This window comes from Mirounga angustirostris, unplaced genomic scaffold (assembly GCF_029215605.1).
Source record: "Mirounga angustirostris isolate CCGP_5_RB_7025 unplaced genomic scaffold, mMirAng1.0.hap1 SCAF_11, whole genome shotgun sequence".
NCBI lineage: Eukaryota > Metazoa > Chordata > Mammalia > Carnivora > Phocidae > Mirounga > Mirounga angustirostris.
In genome coordinates, this window is record NW_026991719.1 from 113659893 (window position 1) to 113683465 (window position 23573).

General features: G+C 41.1%; 1 protein-coding gene across 7 annotated transcripts in view; it reads right to left on the reverse strand.

Moving 5' to 3' along the window:
• FGF13 (fibroblast growth factor 13) overlaps positions 1-23573 on the reverse strand; it is a 490212-nt gene that overhangs the window by 168333 nt on the left and 298306 nt on the right. For 6 of the 7 annotated variants that reach the window (XM_064574633.1, XM_064574632.1, XM_045883288.3 and 3 more), the window contains one exon: positions 18415-18582. The exons of the other annotated variant lie outside the window; for it this stretch is intronic. In XM_064574633.1, the coding sequence (XP_064430703.1) occupies positions 18415-18544 (130 nt within the window). In that variant the 5' untranslated portion in view covers positions 18545-18582. The remainder of the gene's footprint in view (positions 1-18414; positions 18583-23573) is intronic. 7 annotated transcript variants of the gene reach the window in all.

A 23573-nucleotide genomic window follows, 5' to 3' on the forward strand; every position in this document is an offset into this window, starting at 1 on the left:
TTCAGAGGCAGGCGGTAATAAGACCTAACATGGAGGGAAATTGATAAGGAGAGACTGATTCCAAGATGGGCTCAGGCTGGGAGTGTTGGGAATAGATCTGGGAAAGCAAATGCTGAATTTGGATTTGAGCAAGGCTTTTAAGAATTTTGAATGTGACCGACTTCGAATTTACAGTGATGAGCTGTGTTGTCCACAGTAAAAGAAAACTGAAAGACCGTAAGTTTAAAAACAAAAAGTCCAGAAATGAAGATACTCAAGTCAGATCTGCTATTTATGGACAAACGGATTTGAATGCATATGTATGCAGCTACTATCTTTAGAGCTAATAAGAGATTTACCAAGGCGGTGTTTTATGTGTCTAGTACAGCTATTACTCTAGAGTAAATTATTTTGTATATAGAAAATATACATTTAAATGTAGTCACATCTTAGTCAACAGATGGAGGAGCTGACATATCAAGAGATCAGTTTAGATACTTGTAGTTCAAAATTCAAATCAAATTGTATTTTTAAGCACCTACTAGTTTCCCTAGTTCTGCCTTACCTAAACTCTCTGAGCTTCAGTTACCTGGGGTATGAAATTGGGATAAAATACCTACATTAAAGGACTGATATAGAGAACAGAGACACTTGACATGGTATTTGGCCTGGATGGGCCTTCAAATAAATAGCAGCTATGGTGATTGCTGCTAATGGGCCAATGTGAGGTGCTGGGGACCGGGGTGAGGAGAGGTAAGATACAGAGCCTGCCGTGAGGTGATGTTCCACAAGGTTCTCTCATTTCCAATCAAATTGGCATATCACTCTGGTTTTCTAACCATTCCTTAAACTTCTCTGTCTCCTAAACCACCAGCAGTCAGAACAGTTGTAGGAGTATCAGAGAGGTGTGGCGCTCTTGTTCTATGGATGACAGGTTATCATCTAAAAGAAAACTGGGTTATTTGGAAAACTCTAAAATTTAGTTAGATGAATAAATGTCCCACCATTGTACCTAATGCTCACCCAGAATTAGTTTACACACTGGGAGGATAAGGGTTGTTAGGCAGCTTCCAGCAGAAATCAGCAAACGTGGGAATAGATGGATGGTAAAATGTGATGTGCACGTACTTCTACTTCTCCACAGGGGAAACTGAAATGCAACAATGGGTTTGAAATGAAACCAGGAAAGAGAACTGAAAGAATACCTGGCTACTTTCAGAACAGAGCCACTCCCGCACCTCTCACATATTCTCACCATATGTCCGGAAGAGAAGGAAGGGCATGTAAGAAGCATAAATGCCAGGACAGCCCCAAGAGGAGGGATGGTAAGTTGAGGAGTGATGTGAAGTTTGGTGCCTGTAATTCTGAGCCAGGGAACAGAGGTGTGAAGTCCAGTGACTGGCGTGCTATGCTGGTCTACCAATCAACCAACCAACCAACCAACCAACCAACCATTCTCTCTTGTTTCCAGCTTCTCATTGTCTGTGGTGAAGGAGTCCTCTTTGCTCCAAAGCACTTCTCCACAAAAGGGTACATATTGGGGGTTCTTCACATCAGGGCCATGACCGCATTAGGTCCCTGAAGTCCAGTTTAGAGGAACTAAAGGGAGGAGTGAAAGGGTCACCAAAGGTAAAGCACGCTTACCTCCTAGTCCTCCTCAAGGTGGGCCCTGAAAGCATCCCTTGTGGAGAAAGCAGAATACAGCTTAGGCAAGACACCTGGGTTTGAACCTCAATTCCCCCATTTTCTAATGGTGTGGTATTGGGCAAGTTAGTTAGCTAATGTGATCATGTGAATTAATTTTTGAAATGAAGACAGTCAAGCACTCAGAAAATGTTACTCTTCCCCATCCCCACCCCAGCCCATGCTGAGGCTTTACTCTTCTTAAAGCTAGCCCAGAATCAAGATTACCAGTTTCAGCAAGAATCTGGAAAAGGAGAAGCCCATGGCCATCACCATATGGACCACGAAGCGCCCTAGCTTTTGATCAGTGAATGGCCCATATGAAGGTAGCAAACACTTGAAACTTATGAAGTCATACTTCGACAATATCTATTAGTCCAACTTCCATTCTGACTATGCATAAATCTGTTATGAAACTTAGTAACATATTGATTCTTATTTTATACATCTGAGATATTTAAAACAAGAAGAAAAATCAGTACATATTCAATCTATTTTTGTTTTTCATTTTACAGAAAAAGATATGGAGGCCCAAGGAAGGAATGGATCTTGTCCAAAGTTACATAACCCACCAGGGGCACTTTACTATGATAAGGGAATAAAAGCAAAGCTAAAAAACAGGAACCAGATAAACCACAAATGCTTTTGAAAAAAATTAAATTAGCTGAGAGGTAAATTTAATTCTGTTCTTTGTCCTTCAGAATACTAATTTTTCTGAACTTTGATGAGTTTAATTTTTGTATATCCCCTAAAATATTATGCAAGGCTTCACAAAATTCCTTTTTTCCTGATCTCATGTTTGTTGCTGTAAGGGAACCAAGAGGATAAAGGGAAAAGTTGATAGTATACTTTTAGGATTGTTTTAAGGACCCCGAGGGAAGCAACTAGCCCAGTGCAGCAAATGTTAGTTGAGTCTTACTGGTTAGATTTAATGCTCAAAACTTTTGAATTTTCAACTAGATATAAAAACATGTAAAAGAAAATATTTAGGGATACTTTCACCTCTGCTCATCATCAGCTCTGCTGAAGAGAGTGGACTGAACAGAAGCTTGCTAAAAGGACCACAATGAAAAGAACTTCCTGAAGTAGGCTGTAGTTGAGCCTGGACACTTTACACAACCTGATTTACGTTACTTTTTATATATGACTGTAAATTCACAGAAGGCAGGAGCTCTGTCATACTGCTCCAGATCTCTTAGAGGAGACACAAGGAGAAACCAAGTAGGTACTCATTAAATGACCGTGGAATGATTAATTTAACCAGAGGCCTAAGTTTTCTTATACCAAATAAATGCATTGCATTTTACTGGAGAGTCTTCTAAATACTTTAGATAGCTTGAAAAGCTTTTGGAGAGGTGGGGGAAAGACTGGGAGGGGTAAGGCAGAATTTGGATTAAGTTCTCCAAGGAAGGAGAACATTGGTGGCAATTAAACAAAAGCCTTTGGACTGGCTCTTAAAGAAAGAGTAATTTGTAGACCATATCTTTCTTATTTACATAGTCGGTATATAGCCAAGTGGTTCTTCATGGGGGGGTTTCTCCCCTCATGGAATATTTGGCAATGTCAACAGATAGTTTTTGTCACACCTCTGGGGGATGATACTAGCATCCAGTGTGTAGAGCCCAGAAGAGCTCCTGAAGACAAAGAATTATCTGGTCCAAAAGTCAAGAGTGCCAAGGTTGAGAATCCCTATTCCAGCTCAACACAGGGCCTGGGATGACATGACTGAATAAAAAATAGTTATGTCAACTACTTCTTATAGCAGGAAAGAAGCATTAATAAATGTGCCCACTGGGTTTAAGTTCTCACTTGGTTTCCCATGTTAATTTGGTAACATTTTTAATCCAATGTTATTTGTTGCCAAGTATTGGATGTGTTGGCTGATTTGTTTAGATCTTCCATATAGAAAAAATTAGGCACCAGTGCACAAGGATGATAAATACTACTGCTTGGAGGACTCTAGGGGTGCAGGTCCATTTCTGATTTTCCCAGTGCTCACTCCTCTAGAGCCAGCAGGAATGGTACTGAACAGGAGAGAAGACAAAGTTCACATTATGTGTTAAATCGAACCTTCCTCCCCCTCTGTGCACAGACACCTTCCTCTTCAAAGCCCTTTCTCGGGGCCAGCAGACAGGTGAGAAAAGGATGACAGGCACCAAATGGTTTGACAAGCCATAGGAATATAGAGTCTCCTTGGTTAGCCTCCTTGTTCCACTACTGGGACCCCACCTACATTTTACGGTACAGGTTGCTGTCTCAGCACAGATTAAATTGAGACACAGTCAGGAAGGAAAGTAGCAATGGATAGGCTAAGGACAAAATTGAATGTTTTTAGGGGTAGGTGTGTGAATGCAGTATTTTCTACAATGACATTTTCCTGTCTTGGTAAAAAGGGTAGTGAACAAAAAGAGTTCAGCAGCTGTAGCCTCTGATCTTAGTTTAGAAATGGGTAGCAGCCTAATGTAGTCTTAATTAAGGGGTGATCCAAGTCCAAGGCTTCCTTCAAAATGAATTTTTTTTTCCCCAAAACCCTCTGGACCAGCTTGCACTATGAAAAGTTAATTAATTTTTTATTTTCTCATCCTAAAAATACAAAGCTTCTTTTGACTCTTTAGAAGCCACTGAGGAAGACTTATTTGACCTTGGACAAGGGGACACCCTATAGAGAAAACTGCCATCCAATTTTGCATGGGAAGTCAACATTTCCTTGGGATCCAAATTCGCAAATCCTAGGTGAGAACTCAGCTCAAATATATAGACTTGATATCATATTGTCAACAGTTTTTCACCACAAAACTGTGTATTTGTTCTTTCTAAACACTAGCTCTTTGATTCAGCAAGAAACCTTCACCGCTAGACAAAGAATCAATTTCCATAGTCTAGCAAAAGCGCACGTTTGTAAAGTTGGCAGAACACTTGCTTTATTGGAAACTCACATAATGTCATCCTTGATTGCAGCATATTAATACAACTCCAAAGAAGACCTGTTTTTAAATACTGAACTCAAGAGGCAATTTGCTTTTCATTTGAATTCCCAGTGGTCCAATATTTTTAGGCTATTAAAAAATATTGAGCAAACTTAACTATGTTAAAAAGGACAAACAACAAAAGAATAAATCAGTCTTGGCAAAGACTTAAAGCTTTAGATGCATTATGGAGAAGAAAAATCAATGACATCTTTACAAAGACCTACTGCTGAAGGAATAACAGGTACTACATGATTCCTCATCACTCCATCCTATCAGGACTCATTCTAACCAAGTGCACGTCAGTGATTTAGGTCAGTTATTTACTATCGTGAGAGAAGTGGAGAGATACCTGTTCTATATTGAAATGAATTGGGCCACAAAGTCTAGATGTTAAAAGGGATATATGAGAGGCTTGGGGCGCCTGGGTGGCTTAGGTGGATAAGCATCCGACTCTTGATTTCGGCTCAGGTCATGAGCTCAGGGTGGTAAAATAGAGCCCTGTGTCCATCCTAGAGCAGCAGAACCTATACATGGCCTTCAGCAGACCTAGCCAACCTAGAGCTATGAGAAAGAAGACATCTGTTCCTTTCTTAAGCCACTATGTTTTAGGGTGACTTAAAATGCAAAGAGCTAACTGATAGACTAGGTCAAAGTCTGCCTTCCCTTCCAGTCTTTCCTCCCTGAGGGCAGAGAGAGTGCCCCCATTCAACGCTGTGCCTAATAACCAGCAAAATTTCTGGCTTGTATAAGACAAGAAGTTTCTATTGGCAAAGATATCAATTCTGCTAATGGTGACTGGAAGCGTTGTCAGTCATTCGCTGCCTAGAATTAGGGCAAATGACTGGTCGAAGTCAGAATATCAGAATTGGTTATTTGAAGAAGTACCTAATGGTAAATGTTACTGAGTATTTACTGTTGGCAGACACCGCTAGGCCTGTGGCATCTATTTAATAAAGCTCTATTCTGTAGGGATGACATAAAGGATGTATGTTTAAATGGAGCCCTGACTGGGAAGGGAGAGCGACCTCTTTTAAAACACCACTAACTGCTCCCAAAGAAAAAGCTGCACTATAATAAAAGGTTCCCCAAGTATCCTGATTTGCTTCGGGGATTTTTTTCCCCCTTCCCTCAGTAAATATTCTGCATATAGTTAGCCAATTATCCACTAAGTGAACAGTTAACCATGCATGCCAATTAGAAATTTACTGAATCAGTTCATGAACCTTCTAACATGGATCCAAAATGCTATCTTTTCGGAGAAAAATCAAGTGATTATAGAGGAAAGGTGGCAGAAGAAGGAACAAAAGAGAAAAGTTATTGGCTGGCAGTTTCCATTACCCCTACTTTTTGAAATGCCCTTTGTTCTTTCCTTGTTGCATGAAAAGAAGGAGATTTTGTTCACAGCCTGAGGCAGCCTGCTAGACAAATGGCCTCGCTGTATGAATGGCCTGCTTGAGTCCACATTATCCCACAGAGGTCTGTGATTAGGCTGCACATTGCTGGGCTGGCTATCTTCTAGAAAGGGCTCCAGTAGAGGGACCATGTGAGCTCTACTACTTGTCTGTCTGTTTTTCTTAATAAGCTATTTTAACTCGACGAGATGTGCATATGTGTGTGTGCGTGTGCTCACACCTTCTTTGAATGGCAACTAGCCACCACAAAGGGCATATTTCACTTGTCCCAGCGTGTTGTGTTTCTGGAAGGGGCAAAGGCAACAGGGCTACCATAAGGACAATGGCAAATTTCTGATAGAGTTGAACCTGGAGACAGCTCTGCACCTGATCCAGGGGAAGTCCCCTGTGCTCACACCAGGAGAGAGGGACAGAAGGAGCAAATGACCCCATTATAGACATGTCTGTCCCTAGAATCTCCCTGTATTTGCAGACAGACTACCCTCAAAAGGGGGCCACCTTTGGTGCACATGATTGCTCTACTCTACGGTGGTCACAAAAATCCAGTGTCAGAATGGAACCTCTGAGTTTCCACTGGGAGTGCTCAAAGATGGAGGACCTCAAAATAGGCTTTATCTGTGTGGATCCCACCTCCAGAAACGTGGCACTCCCGGGACTGTACATCACCCCTTCTCTTTTCTTGGGGAGGCAGCTCATAGCAGAACTAGTTAAGGTCAAGTGGCTCCATGAGGAAAACTATGGCTTTGAAGCATTATTTCATTTAAGGAAGTACTACAGGAAAAATGGCCTACAGCTAGTAGATGTCAATATAGGGAACAAAGGACAAGAACGTGTGACAAGTCCAATAGCACTGTTATGGCGCTGTATGGTAACAGATGGCAGCCACACTTGTGGTGACCACAACATAATGTATAGAGTTGTCAAATCACTATGTTGTACACCTGAACCTAATGTAACATTGTGTGTCAATTATACTTCAATACACTAAATAAGAAGTCAAGGGAATGAAAAGTATAGCATAGGAAACATAGTCAATAATATTGTAGTAACACGCAGTGACAGATGGGGACTATCCCTATTGTAGTAAGCACTGAGTAATGTATAGAACCGTTGATTCCCCATGTTGTACACCTGAAATTAATATAACACTGCCTGTCAGCTACACTTCAGTTAAAAAAATACGTTCCAGGAGGAAAGAATAGAGTGCAAGAAAGATTATCCAAATCCAAAGAAATAAAGGCAGGGAAATTTCAAAAAAAAATTAAAAACAAGAAACATGTGACAAATCTCAAGGATGCTGCTTTTAACCCTTGGCCTACTGCTTAGACCAGCATTCAAGCCAGGATGTGGAGAAACACACGAGACGTCTCTCAAAGGAGGCACTGGGTAAGTGCACTCTGCTGAGAAGTTAAAGACAGGGTGCCTGGGTGGCTCAGTTGGTTAAGCGACTGCCTTCAGCTCAGGTCAGGATCCTGGAGTCCCGGGATCGAGTCCCACATCGTGCTCCCCGCTCAGTGGGGAGTCTGCTTCTCTCTCTGACCCTCCCCCCCTCATGCTCTCTCTCTCTTTCTCTCTCTCTCAAATAAATAAATAAAATCTTAAAAAAAAAAAAAACCTGAGAAGTTAAAGACAGTTCTATAGTTTTCTTCCAAACAGCACCTGTCACCAGCAGTGGATAGGATGGTGCTGAGCTCTCTTCTCATGCCTTGCACCTGAAAGGGGGAGTCAGGGGTCGCGGTACAGGACAAGCTGAGGCAGCACAATGGAGAAGAGACCAACCAGGCTTGGGAGCAAAACAGACTTGGCTTCAAATCCCAATTAAGACACTTAGTTGTATGACTTTGAGCAAGTGATTGTATATCTCTGCACTCCAGTTTCCCCCATTATGTCCTCAAGACTGATGACACCTACCTCATAGGTTGGGAAGATTAACAATAATAAACCTCAAGTGCCTGGCACATAAAAGATGCTGAAAATTGATAGCTAAGCATCTAACCAAAGCACAGTATAGAATGTCCTGCACAGAATATATCACACAAATTCCTGAGACCTTCTTCTTCATGCTTCTGGAGGGAAATGGACCATTTCATGAAATCTCATTCCTTGTGAAAGTCACACAGAACACTATCTTGACAGTGACCCAACCCAGTTTGGCAGGACTTTTTCTTCAAGTGCCTTAAGTCAGTTCTCACTTTGAAATGCAGGTTTTATTATCCAGGGACTTAGGTCAACAGATATTTTGTGAGGCAACGTTCTGAGGTGGGAGATCAGTTGGCCTGAGGGGATTAAGATCTGGCCTGCGGCTAAATAAATGTACACCAGCACAGTGAATAAATCCGAATTCTGATACTGCAGAGTGTAAAGCATTTTGACCAAATCAAATTTGATGAGAATTTGCCCTGTAAACATATTAAAGTTAAATCTGGCTGCTTCTCTTCTCTCTGAAGAACAAGGCACCTTTTAAATCTATTGTTTCTCTGACAGCGGGCCCAAGGTCCCTCCTGCTTACTTAGTATATCCAGCAATTTGTCTCAATAAGCGGATACTGGAGTAACTGGAGAACAAAATGGAAGATATTTCTAGGTTCAGCCTTGTTATGGGATACAGTCTCTTGTAATTGAGAGACCGTGGTCTTGGGAGTGAGACAGGCCGCATTTGAGTATTGGCTCTACCGCTGTTCACTCAGGTGACACTGGACAAGTTATTTCACTTCTCTGACTCTTGGTTTCCTCATCCATATTATGGATGGATTTTTCCATCTCTCCATATTATGGAGAGAAAAAAAAATACCTACTTGCCTCCAAGGACTGTTGTGAGAATAAAGATAGTGTTAGGTAAAATGCTTGGCACATAGTAAATTCTGGATAATTGTCAATTACTGTTTTTATTATCATTTACCTTAGGCAAGAGAGTAGGGTTCCAACAAGTGATGAAAGAGAATTCATTGCTAATATCGAGACCTCTAGGGAACACCTAATCTTATGGAACTGAGGAAATGCTCAGAGCAAGTCTTAATAACATTCCTGTCAATGGTGGCAATTTTATTGAGCTGAGAAAAAAAATAAGCAATAGAATCAGCTGTTCAATACTTAGAAAAGACCCTTCCTCTTTTCTAACATTATAGGTGAAGAGTATCGCCTAGCTTAAAGAAAGGAGATTAGGCAAGTAACCTGTTCATGTTTGTTTTTTTCTTCCCTAAGGACAGTTTTATTGCATTCAAACTGAATTTAGCTCTTCACTAATCACTCTACTCTTTTTTGTGTGTCCTAGATGAAGTCATCACCCCCTTGAAGGTAAGGGACATTTCACCCACTTCTTTTGTGTGCCACCTACATCCAACTCTAGGCCCACAGAATTAACAAATACCTCCTGAGTCCCTTCCACTTAAGGCAACCCCTTCCTGTAGCATAGCTTGAGAACGGAGTATGGACAGCATTCTAGTCCTTTCAACCTAACATATCTCCTCTGCACTAAAATTGCCGTTAGACGATAAACTCATGTGTAAGGCAAGAGGGTGAACACTGAGCATACACAGCAGCCATGGAGGGAAAAGGACATGGGCTTCAGAGGCCAGAAAAACCAGATTCAAATCAAGTCCTGTCATTTATGAGGGAAGTGTCTGTATGGAGAAGCAGCTAAGGGGAACTGTGTTCTTTCCCTTCCTCTGTGAGGATCTGGTCTTCCAGCCAACGTACGCTTGTCGCTTCCAAAGCTGGATGGGCTTGAAGGATGACCTGGAGTTGTTCCAAGAATATATATCTTAAAATAGCTGAGGCTCGTAAGTAGAAATATGCCAGCACATGGGTGCAAGCGGACATGTGATTGTGATGTGTTGGAGTGAGTGCGGATATCAGCTGTGAAGCAAGACAAGCGTAAGTGTTGATAAAATGCAGGATGTTATACCTCTTGTTCCGCACCTTCCTGTGGGCATCATTCAAGCTGTGTATAGAAATGCCGTAGAGTATAACACATGAACACAAATCAGTGTAGTATACAGTGCTAGGGAGGATTTAGAAACATGGATAGCAATTAAAGTCTCCTGATCGTGTCAAAGTCAGTTTCACATACATGCTGCTGTCTTAATTTTATGCCGCAGGAGCTGGTGATGTCCACTTGGTAAGAGGGCAATGTCTCAATGACGACAGCCTCTGGTGCAACTCAGAGACAGACAGCCAGCTCATGAGCAGTTTGAGCCAACGTTTGCGATCTCACTGAGAGCAGGAGCAATCAAGCAAAGAAGTAATAGTACTTTTCTGGCATACTGATACACTCTTCTCCTTCTCCATCTTCTCTTCTTCAGGTACACTCATACGTGGTCCTGAGAAACTCTTCCACCCACATTTGCAAGCTGAATCATAGTTTGAGAAGACACATGTTGCAACAATTGCTTGCAAGAAAGGATGTTGGTCACAAGGTGGCAGATTACCACGCTCCTATGGAGAAGCCTGATTATTTTTCTAAAAGCACAGAGCGGCGAAGAGGCAAGGGAACTTCAGAAAGGGGTGTGTGCCGATAATGAGGCAGCAGAAAGAGAAATCAAGGAATCGATCCCAATTACAACTGCACCAAAAGCTATCAGATACCTAGGAATAAACCCAACCAAAGAGGTAAAAGATCTATACTCTGATCCTAAAAAAAAAAAAAAAAAAAAAAAAAAAAAAAAAAAAAAATCTATACTCTGAAAACTATAAAACACTGATGAAAGCAATAGAAGATGACACAAAGAAATGGAAAAACATTCAACGCTTATGGGTTGGGAGAACAAATATTGCTAAAATGTCTATACTACCCAAAGCAATCTATATATTTAATGCAGTCCCTATCAAAATACCACCAGCATTTTTCACAGAGCTGGAATAAGCAATCCTAAAATTTGTACGGAACCACAAAAGACCCCGAATAGCCAAAGCAATCTTGAAAAAGAAAAGCAAAGCTGGAGGCATCACAATTCCAGACTTCAAGTTATATTACAATCAAGACAGCATAGTACTGGCATAAAAACAGACACATAGATCAACGGAACAGAATAGAGAGCCCAGAAGTGGACCCACAACTATATGGTCAATGAATCTTCAACAAAACAGGAAAGAATGTCCAATGCAAAAAAGACAGTCTCTTCAATAAATGGTGTTGGGAAAACTGGACAGCCACATGCAGAAGAATGAAACTGGACCACTTTCTTATACCACACACAAAAATAGACTCCAAATGGGTGAAAGACCTCAATGTGAGACAGGAAACCATCAAAATCCCAGAGGAGAACACAGGCAGCAACCTCTTTGGCCTCGGCCACAGCAACTTCTTCCTAGATATGTCTCCTGAGGCAAAGGAAACAAAAGCAAAAATAAACTATCGGACCTCATCAAAATAAAAACTTCTCACAGCAAAGGGAACAATCAACAGAAAGGGGGGTGTGTGAGTACGCATGCATGTGTGCGCACGCGTGTGTGTTGAGAATGATGGATACCTTACATGGCCACAAGTTCTAAAGGTCATGTAAGTGCTGCCTCTTCAGCCATGCCCTCTCATCACAGGGCACCTCCTAAAGAGGCCCATGCAATCAGCATGATAAGAATTCTGAATTGACAGTTGACATCACACACCAGACCTTATGCCAAGGTGATTTTTTCCTAAGGCAGGGATCCCAACCCTGTTAGCACATTAGAATTACCTGGGGAGTTTTTAAAAACTACCTCTGCCACGAGAGATTTTGTAGGGCTTTTGTTTGGACAAGTTATTGGTTAAATGGTTGGTTTTGCTCTGATGTGGGGCTCAGGCATCAATATTATCCCAAAGGTCCTCAGGTGATTCCAGCATGTTGCCAAGGTTGAGAATCATCTAAGTAATTGAAAGCAGTGTCACTCAAAGCATGGTCCACAGACTTAGCGCTGATCTATGAACTCTGTCACTGAGCAGATTTTTTATTTCGTTCAACTGACATTATTTTTCACAGCAAGACAGCAAGACTTTCTTGATGAAGCAAGCAGTGCATTGATTTACATTCTGGCAAAAGCTCCTTTTCTCATCACTGACTTGTAACAAATAATTTCAGACCCAGCCCTGATCCGTGGAACCACACTTTGAGGAGCACTTCCCTAAAGATAGTGGAGGGGGTGGGGCAGAGGGATAGAGAACAACATCCATTTCCAAAGTGTATTACTTGTCAAAGCCCAGCTGTGATGGGGGATACCCTGATGCTCCATGGAGCCAGCCTGGCATTTCCCAACGTGTATCTGTGGGACATTGATAGGTGTTATGAACAAAAAGCATTTGGTAGCTGGAAGATGTTTATCACTGAATTGCCCGAAGTCAGATTCCTGATCTGTACGACTCCTCAAAACTTTTAATATACTCTTATGAATCGAGACTCTCTAAGAGTGGTGTGGAGTTTGGGAAACATGCATTTGACCATAGATTCTATCTTTTCACATAGATATATGATCAATGTTTCATGAAACATAATTTGGAAAATATCGATCTGCCTATTATTTAGGAACATGTGAAAGAGAGTATAGTTGGTGTCCACGTTCTCTTCAACCAGGCAAGCAAGTTGTCCTTTAAAACCAAAGACAGAGTGAAAAGTAGAGCAGAGGCAACAGCAGATTCCTGTGTATCTCTTGAACACAGGCAGTCCTCCATACATTCGGGTTGGGCTTGATTTGGGGAAAGAGCTGAAAGGCATTCAGGCTCTGCCTTTTTGCACAAGGAACGTAGCCTACCCGGGTCCTATCATGTTGGGTCAGAATGGCATCTTTTCTTAAGTGGTTTATCAACTGGCTGTGAAGAGAAACAAACAAACAAGAGGAGCTGCTGAGCTCTCAGAGCCTCAGAAGCCATATACTATCATACTATACTACCATTACTCAGAAGTAATAGCTTGGAAGGGGGCAGTACCCGTATGGATGGATGAGGTTTTCAAGTATCGGCAATTAGATTTTTCACTTTTTTTTTTTTTAAGTCAAAATCATCACCATACACTGTCATTCATCCGATGGACCTTTCAGAGCATTTTCCCAGAGCAGTGTTATTTTAAACATAAGAATCCTGAAACGGGTTATCAGCGTTGGCGTCATACAGGAGAAATATCTGCCTTTGATATTAGCCAAGGGAAACTTCAGGAAAATGTCACTTCCAGCTCGATGGAAACACCTAGGCTCAAGTAAGAAGGGAGGCCCGTTGCTTTAAAAAGTGGATCATATTTTCTAGGAATGAATGGTTGTTAGTTTCTACTGTAAAGGCCAGCCTGGAGACTGAGTTGAGATGCATATAACTAAAAAGAGAATAATAAACGCCCATCCTGGACTGAAATTGAATTACTGGCTGTTAAGTATACTTCCTTGATCGAATTATGAGTTTTCCAGAGAGTAGAAACTATCCCCAAAATATGATTTAATTTTGTTTGCTGCCGTAGGTGGGAAATAGGACACAAGAGAGAATGTGACATTACTAGTCTCCTAATATTTTAGGACATAAGTCGTCTACTAAGAAATAGCCAACATGCAACCGAGAGAAACACATCTGAATACTTTCTGGGGAGAGGATAGTGTTTACTCATTACTAATCACCAAGGCCTTCAGATTTCCGGCTTTAATTTGTTTTCAATTTGGACCAGTTCTAAAATTTTTCTTGTGACTCTGCAATTAAGCTGCCATTTGCTTCAATGAGCAAAGAAAACTCTCTGGTGTCGTTTTGCAATCCTTCAGGTAATACATCAAAGGCAAGGTGACCCTAAGTCATAGTTACTTTGAAATTAAAAGATTAAGAATAAAGTCTTTTATCTCTTCAGAGCCACCCAAACATATGGCTCCATGTTTTTCTAATAAAGTAAGAATAACCCTTCAGTTCTCATCCTCAAGGGGACAGATATGGAACCCAGGCACATCTTTCTGAAAGTCAAGAAATTTTCAAGGTGTTAAGCATCAGAGGTTGCTTCGTTTTTATCAAACTATTAATTCAAATAGTATTAGACCCATTTTTCTCAAAAGGCTCATTGTTATTCAAATGAGGAAGAAACACAACAGGAGACAACATAGTTGAAGAAAAAGTAAGGATGATAATAAAGACATTTCCCTTGGCATGTTCCTCAATATTCTTCTACTTTCTTCCTCTCCTACCATTTAGGCAAGACTAGTGATATTCACGGGGACGTGTTCTCTTTCCGGTGTAAAGAGCAATGGTCATTGGCGCTGGTTACAAATATGCCCCCTTAACATTTGGCACATAATTTTGCTTTCTTTTGGTTGGTAAAAGCTGCCATACTTCATCACCACTCGGGAGCCCAGATTCTCTTCTCCTCCAACCAAAGTCACTATGTTGGATGCCTCTCTCAATTAAAAGGTTACAGAAGTCCTGAGGGAGATGGAACATATATACACACACACACACACACACACACATATATGTGTGTATATATATATATATACACACACACACATATATATGTATATATATATAAAATCACATGAAAACAGGGCTGTAAGAAAAAGGCCAAATGCTTGATCAAAAGACGGTGGGTGACAAACCCCCGAGCTCTGTAACATTCTCCTATATTGTGTTAACTCCTTCAAATTTACTATTGTAATCAGGATTTTTAATCCTAAAAGTGAATGCTGGAAATCCATGATTTCTTTTTCTCAGTACATTTTCAACAGTATCAAATCGCAAGCATGTATATCTTGGTGTGATGCTTTTGAGCAATCTTCAAACATCAGTAAAAGTCCGATGACTGGCTCTCAGGAGTTACTCGAAATCAGTGGTTTCATTTTGGCCCACATGACAATGAAAGAAAAGAATCAAGCTACAAGGATTGTATTTTCTCTTCTCAAAAGTCTCCTGGAACAGTAAGAAGAAAGGTTTTGGTAACAGCTTCCACTCTCCGTGTGGCTTTCTTATAACAAAGAGCGTTGCTGGTACTGGGCCACATTAGACTCTCAGATACTTGTATGTGCTTCTTCAGCCAAATTCCAGTACTCACATAAGATTACATCATAAGTGGTTTTTATGGAAATTATCATATCACTGAAAATCACAAGCATTTGGAACAGATTAAAGAACTTATTTTGGAATTGGCTGCTCAGAAATAGAAACCTGCTTTTGGCAAAGTGTAATGTGGCTTTAGTGTATCCTGAAAAAGCCAGTGGGACAGTTCCATCCTTCAATGTATTGTTTCACATGGCTTCTGAGGGCCCTGGACGTGATACAAAAATACCTTTTAAAAGACAGGTGACTGTGAACTGTAAATAAATGATCTGTAGCAAATCTCAGGTGGTCATAAACTATGGGGATAATCTGGCCCGCACAAAGACACCCCCGATCAAATGAAGCACCAAGACTCTGTCTGTAATAACATAAAAATAGTTGGTCGATTTTTATCAATTCAGTAAGAAGAAAATTAACTGCAACTTTATCATAATACACATAAAAGCTCTTTGACCTAATTTCATCATTTCTAAAACTTACCCAATTCAAACTTTTAGTTTCCTCCCAAATTTCAATGAAGTTTTCATTTTTCACTTGAGGGTTATGTCAAAACCACCTCATTAGAAGAGGTCATCCTGTCCATTGCGTTCACACGTGGTGGAACTGGTGGGCATCCACAGCCAAGGTCAGTTAAGGTCTCATGCTTTGGCCCAGAAACCATGAGAGGAACTCTCTTCAAAAATGCTTGACATGAGAATAGAATGTTTCCAAGTGTGGCTATAGTTTAGAATTAAGATTCTGTATGTAATCGAGAGGCCTTTTATTTCTACTAACTGCAGTAATATGTTACAGCAACGGTAAGAGAAAACTAAAGACTGTACTTTACAGCATTTAAAAACCAGTCTTGCAAACATCTTCCAGGTTGCCACAATGACCACTGAAGCTTTCCCAAACCTGCGGTTACTTCACTGCCCGGAAATGAGGAGCTTTGGTATCCTACATGAAGTAGTTAATTTCTCAGCACAATTTCCTTATTTATCCTAGATCTCTTCCACAGCATCACTGCTTTCGCCCTGTCTAGGGTCCTCTGGACCCTGTTAATTTGTACAGAGATCAAGGGTTTTCATTTCAAGGTCTGGTTTTGCCATTAACCTCTGGGACCTTGTATGAAGGGGGGTACAGGAAAATTGTAAGCCGTATTATTCAAATGGTATTCCAGAAAGCCTGCAATGAGTCTAACACTATTTACAAATAATCCATAGGAACAAGGAGGGAAATATTAGCTTCGCTATTCCAGAGGACCTGGAAGGAGAGCGAGATAAGGAAAATCTTCAATCTGAGAGAAGACAATGCCCATCATCAAAGCGTACAAATGAAAGGATGACAGTCACATGAAGCATGATGGCAGCCACTCAACGTGTGGATGAAATGACAGATTAAGAACTATCCAAACCTCGTATCAGCAGTTTGACTGCTACCCATTCTCTAAAGAATTCTTCATATCTGAAAACATTCGTAACAGTATACACAGTACGCTCCAGGTGATACTTTGAAAATTCACAGATCCTGACAAAATTGTATGCAATAAGAAAAGGGACGGGGGTTTAAATTTAGGTTATTCAACTGTATTTTTCTTAAATCTGAGTACTGTTGAAATAATTTGAAGTAACTTTCTAAACCGATTGCTTGACTGAATTTAAGCAGGTGCTTCTTAAACTGCTGCTTTTTCTTCCTCTAACCAAATTTGGTTTTCTAGGCTTATGTGCAAGTAGAAAAGTGGTACAGTATCTGTAACACATATATTTAATTATGTTATATGTGTTTAATATATATGACTAGATAATAAACGGTATATATTTATAACACAGATACTGGTTTTATGTGTGTGTGTATTTGCAAGTATATGTAATTTTAGAGAAAATAAAGCAGAAAATATTGGAATGCATTATAAGTAGTAAAGTAATTGTCACTGGTTGAAAGTTTTTGTTTCGTTGAAGCTTAAGGTCAAGTCAGTATCCTCTCTACCAAACCACCAAAGGATTCATTTTACTCACTGTAAAGGGTCACCATCTACATCTCCAGATGAGTTAAGTGTTGACATCAGAACTCATCCCCAAATTAGACAGTTTGGATATCAAAGCATGGGTAGAAACAAATGCAAATATTCTATTCTATTGCTGAAATATACGTGAACATCGAAAAATGTACACTTCTCCTTTTCTGCCAATGAACACTTAAAACTCTATTTGGAAGTGAGGAGAAGGGGGGCTTGGAGATGTAAAAAACTGATTCCAGAACCCTGGACCCGAGTCAATTTGGAGTGGTTTCCTTATACACCAAACTTGACACAGAACCACGTGGCAGTTCTTTCTAGGTCAGAAAGACAGTGGTAAGGCAGATACCCATAATGTTGCAAAAGGGCAACTCGAAACAGGAACAAAGTCGCTTTTAGAAATCATCCCAGAGCCATTTATGCAAAAGTGTACACCAACAGCCCAAGGACAGGTGCATTTTGTCACTTCTGATGTTATTCACTGGTAAACCGCCTCACCGGTATTTGATGTGGAGGGCACACAGGCTGATTCACAATAAGTAATTAGCATACACAGTAGGCTTCTCGAATGTCACTTTGCAAGTTGAAATGTACACAAATGGCAAAGAGCTGACCACATTTTGTGATGTGAAAAATGTCCCTGTTTGATACATGCAAAAAAGTGGGGGAAATGTCTGAAAACTCTCTCTAGACAGACGAGGTACTTTAGAGAGAGATTTGTAGCGGAGATTTTAGAGAGAGAGTGGTAGCACGGATGGTGATGAACACGCTATTGACCTCAGTTTAAAGTACCGGCAAGTAGAATTTTCCAAACCTGTACTTGAGCTGCAAAGAAAGACAAACTACTCAGAGTTTCCTTGAGGCATGCATTTCACTATGGCAAAGTGCAACGGGGCGTGCATTACATGGGATGTCAGGGCCTGCTTCAGCGGACTAAGGAGATCATGAGCATTCTTCAAGCACAATGCAGAAGCTTTATGGAGTGGAGGAGAGTCAGAGAATTTGGAATCATCTTCTCATTATGTCACTTTAGAAGTGTCATTCCTCAGCCGACTGCTGTGTCAGGAATGCAAGGTGATGGGAACAGACTTGGCCAGATGTCGGCTACAGGAGCAAGCAACTTTGGCAGCCAAAATGGGGCAACGTAAGGACAGCAGCTGAAACCGGTTCCGCTGTGAGAAGCAGGAGGCTGCTCCGCGCTGGGCCCGAGATGACTGTATTATACAGTGTTCCATCTGAGCCTGCATAACACATTCACCGGCGAGCCAGGGGCCTCCTAATGCTGTCAGGGGCCGAACGACACACAGCACACCAGAGGGCAACGCACAGTCAAAAAGAAAAGAGAAAGAAAGAAGAATGAGAGAACACAAGCAAAAACACGCGTCCGTTGTGCACAAACCTTCGGGCTCTGTGTTTTCTTTGTGGTGTACTTGCTTCAGCGGGCAGCAGAAGATTTCGTGACACTTAGCACGAAAGGGGGACTCTTTTTTCTTTAATTCCGCAGATTGGATGGAATCTTGCCGTAACATAATGTATTCCTGTGTGCCAGGGGGGGCGTCATCCAGAACTGTGGTCACCACATAACAAAATGAACTCAAGTTAGAGCTTCATGAAGGCAGCGAGCGTCTCAAATCACATCTACTCCCAGGGAAGACTAAAGAAACAACATTCCTAAGAAAAGTTTCAAAGAAAAACATTTACTAGCTTGCTGATGTTATTTTGAGGGGCTGACTTTAAAATAATGAAGCCCTGGGAAGAGCTTACTCGACTACATAGACCTCTGTTGCTAGTATAACGATAATTTAAGGGCGCGAAGCACAATAAAACACTTTAATACCAATAACCATATTGTATCAAAATAAACACCAAGTAGCGCTCACACGTTTCAATTTAAGATATAATAGAAATATTTGCAGGTTGAACTGGCCGAGGTCCACCAATTATCAGTATATTTGTTGACGTTTCTTTCCATGGTCTGCTCCCCCAGAAGAACCTGACTTTAGCGCAACATATACCCAGTCAGACCAAAGATTCAAGTGCGTTGCTCTTAAATCTTTGATTTTCAAAGAGAACTGGGGCTGTTGCAGATAATCTTCAGATATTCAGGACCCCTTAATGAGGGCAAGAAATTCTACTTGCGAGCCTCACAATCAACCCTGGATCTGGATCAAAGACCTACCTGGTTGAACAGTGGAGAGCGGGACCTGGTTCACCAAAATTGCCCTTAGATAGATCCCAAGCCCCTCTCAGCTAGCTCACCTTTTCTTTCCAGACCCTTTCTGCATTTTCTAAGCAAGACTGTGAACGTCTAGCACTTTTTCCCTGAAAAAACACGTGGTCTGATTTTAAAGGGTCCCCACCGCAACATTCTTCAGCCTGAAAACCACCCACCAAGAGGGGGGGGGGGGAGGAGGGGGAGAGGTGCAAATTTGATCTGCATTTGCAGAAAAAAACAGGGAACTGACCCCAGAATTGATTTTTTTTTCCTCTTTCACACCCTTCCCAATGAGGCCATTCCATTTTGCCAGGAGTGAGTCAGTGCCTCTAAAGCTGTGATTAATGGCATGCTGACTCATGCTACTCCCCCAAATGCATACACTTAGCATGCATTTAGAAGGACCCGTACCACCAGCAACCTTCTTATCAGGAGAATAACACTGTGGTGTTTGTAAAATATAAACAGCTTATGGTTGAAATTTGGTGGGACCTGAAGCTTCTGTGTTTGGCAAAACGTTCCCAGCTCATTGACTGGGATTTTAATGACCTTTAAGAACTATCTTTCATGTTGGGGTAAAAAAAAAAAAAAGGTATAAAAACCAACAAAACTTTTAAATGAGCATTATGAGTTTAGAACAAGTTCTTGATAGATGGCTTGTATGTGGAATTGTTGTCTTCCTTTATAAGTCATTAAATTATGCAAGAAGGTGATGAATATTTTAGTCAGCTCTCTATTTTCCTCTAGCATTCAGCAGCAGTGATCAAAAATATTATATAGGCACACCATCACAGTTTTTCCTGGCAGAGAGTCCCCTTCATCTACTAGGAATATGACTATAACTCCATAGAATCTCGTTGTGAAATGCACATCTTTGCGAGCAACAGCTGCTATTCAAAACATTTGCAACCATTTCCTGCTATGAGCAGAGAGTTAGGATAATACAGACACTTATCAAATTCCAGCATCACAGCTGAAGACCAATTCTGGTTTTACCACCCAAAATATTTAAAGAAAACCTCCTAAACTTGGAACTCTTTAAAAAAAGAAACTCCCATGATTACCTAGAAGGTAAGAAATTCCATTTTCACGCACTGTGTATAAGAAACATATTTTAAGATGAAAGGACAATTGGAGGATTAAGAAGAAAAGAACAACTTTTTGATAATACATAGGGAAGCTGTCATTCAGAAGCACTTGATAAACATCAGGAAATTGTCTTCCACTCTCATTTTTCAATACCAACGATGACGTCACAAATGGGCGTTTCTGGAGATTAATGGCGGACTGTAGCTAATAGCCTTTTGCTGACTCTCTAGCCATCAGCTTTTCCCAGCTGGTCATTAATTCCCAGAAAATGCCTTGCGCTGCCATCATTATTGTTTAATTAGATACAACTGGTTATCTGTAACATACAACAAAATTCTAATAAATGCGACACGCTGACCGATACAAGAACCAGCCCCCAAATTCATCATGATGGGGAAAGCACGAGGGTCACAAAAGTGCAGGATAATTGCTTTCCACAAAATTCTCTCTCCTGTTCTTTCTTCAAATTGAATTCAGCAAGTGCAAAAGGTGCCAAGATGAGAGCATTTAAGGAGCCATGTGAGTAATAACCACAGGCATAGAACATTTCCTTGGAAATTGTGAACATCTGGGAGTTAATGGCTCAGCTTTGGGTCTCAGGCTGTCTCTACTCGATGCCCTGAACATCAGTCAGTTCAGGCAAAACAGAAAAAAAAGCCAACCTATCAACCAGAAGTGACGTTGTATAGGCAACACCTCACTTGGGTCTATAAAATTTCTGAACTTGAGCATATTCTACGTGAAAACTTAAAACTATTATATCAAATCCATTTATTCCCAGGGCTCCCTCAGCTAAGACAGGGGCTCTTTGTGCAATGGCAGCAGCCAGAATGGCAGGGGACTTCCCACAGGACCCCAGCACTAGGGCAGGTGGGCACCTTAATTGTACTCTAAAAGAGGGATGAGGATGCAGATCTTTCAAGGAGTATTAGCTCTACAAAAGGGAGAGGAGGCTGGTAAAGTAGCCAGCTCATCAAAACAGGAAAAAAGAATGTGATTCTTCTTTCCCCGGCTTAGTCCAATGTTTCTGCCATTTTTCTCCTTCTAGTGCATTCCCTTCTTGCACATGACCTCTATCCTCTGAAAACTCCTCCTCCTTCTGTTCATTTGAGCCATTTGTCCACATTTATGCAAAGACTCCTGCTGCCCTCCCCAACAATAGATATATACAATCTCGGAGGGAGACAAACGACTCCAGTGATTGGGAAGACAGTGGATTTACAACGAAGCCTCCTCCAGGTTTAGAGGCCCAACTTGACTCTTCCAGACAAATAAGACGGTAAGAGTGGCTCATGGTTGATTTCTGGACCGTGAGGCCCCATGCTCTGAGGAAGGTTGCTGAGCCCCACGACAACGGCTACCGAGGGGTAGGGCTCTGCTGGGAAATTGCACCCACATAGTCAGTGCCCTTGGCCTTGATCACCCAGCCCGCCTCCTTGGGATTGCAAAGTCCCACAGGAGTGAGCAAGAGTTGGGAGAAGACAAGTGCACGCATGCAAATCCACACATCCAGACACGCAGACACTGGCAGGTGGCATACTCAGACATGGAGGTGACAAGAATAAGTGACTTTAGGGGGGAGGGTGATTGTTATTCGCACAATTTATGAAAGAACTAGGGCCTGTTATAAAAGGTGTTCTATTGACTAACCGTTTAGGTGGGCAAGCCTGCATCAAGAATTGGTTTCCCAATGGCAGCACTGGACTGGCACTAAACCATCCCCACTCTCCTCTGGGTCTCTCGGTAATCACCAAAATCAAGGACAGGGGTAGCAGGAGCAGTTATGGCAAGGGAAGGGGGTTTAAGTCTAAGCCTGATGACCTCGCCTAAGCTACTCATGTTCACAGAGATACAGTATTCCCTTTTCCAACTAGACATAGAGAAAGCAACAATCTATAGCAAAACTTAATCACCGATAAAAAATCATCCCAATGTAATGTACCTTTTAAATGTGTTTTTAATTAATGAAGTTAACACTTATCCCTATTTTTTAAAAAAAATCCAGCTGTTTTACTCTATAACTTTTACCAATAAATATAACAGTGGCTACATAAAACAGCTACACAAATATTTAGTAGTATCACAAACACTACAACGTCGTCCTCCATGTCATTCCAGACAAAATTTCTTTAGAGATTATTAAGTGCAACCCCTTTGTCTTAAAACATAAGGAAAATAAAGCTCAGGAAGGGGACGTGCCTTGACAAGTCACAGAGTTATTGGAAAAGCCCAGCCCGGAAGCCAGGATTTCAGTGTGTTTACCAGCAAATCTAAAGGAAGACCGCTTTGTACACTGTATATTAAAAAGGGATTGGGCTCTTCAGTATGACTTAGCTTAAAAGATTACCCCTGCCCCCAACAAAGTGTTCTTTCTTCATTCAAAGATGGAAAAGCAACCAGAGACAGCCTAGGAGACTATTTAGACAATGCCACGTAGGCACCTGCCCCCTCACCAAGTCCCTGTGATTCGCTTTCAAATGAACTCTTCACAGAGATGACTCAACATACTTAATGATACATGATTTTAAATCAAAGCGAATCTGAGATCACCAGGACAATGGAAATGAAATGACTGGAACTACCAATCAAAGTTATTCGACATGTATTAGTGACTCCAAGAAGCAAATACATAAAAACACCTATGAATCAGAAAGTGTGGCAAAATACACACATTATCAAATGTCCTCACATAATGAGAAAAAAGTGAGAAGAAAATCGAGTAATTGGAGCAAATTACCCTTCCATGTCACTGGGCACCTGTCATGCTGAAAAGTACATTCAACCACAGGGTGAGCTACCTCAAGACCTCCATTTTGCCTTCTGGCTAACTGCCTGTTACTTATCTGTATATGATGTTTAAGCTTTACTGCCATAGTGGATACGATCAAGATGGCAGATTTAAATGTAAACGAGTAACTTAAGTAATTCACTTAAAAGAATCGAATACTAATGATCAACATAAAAACAACTTTAAAACACTTCTAGAAATTTCAGTTACCTTCTTCTTTACAACCTCCCCCATCTCCATTCAGCGCCCTCACCCGCGATTAGGACTTCCTCCAAATTTTGTTTGTTCCGGCTCTTTTGTTCTTCCCCTGGTAGAATGAAATGCAAACTCTCTATCATGGTGGCTTCCCACCTCCTCAACTCCATCAATGCCTCTCTTCTTCTTACTCACACTAGATTCTTCCATTAGTATCTAGAATAGGTAGGCATTTTCCTGCCTGAAGGCCTTATACTTGCTGTTCACTATG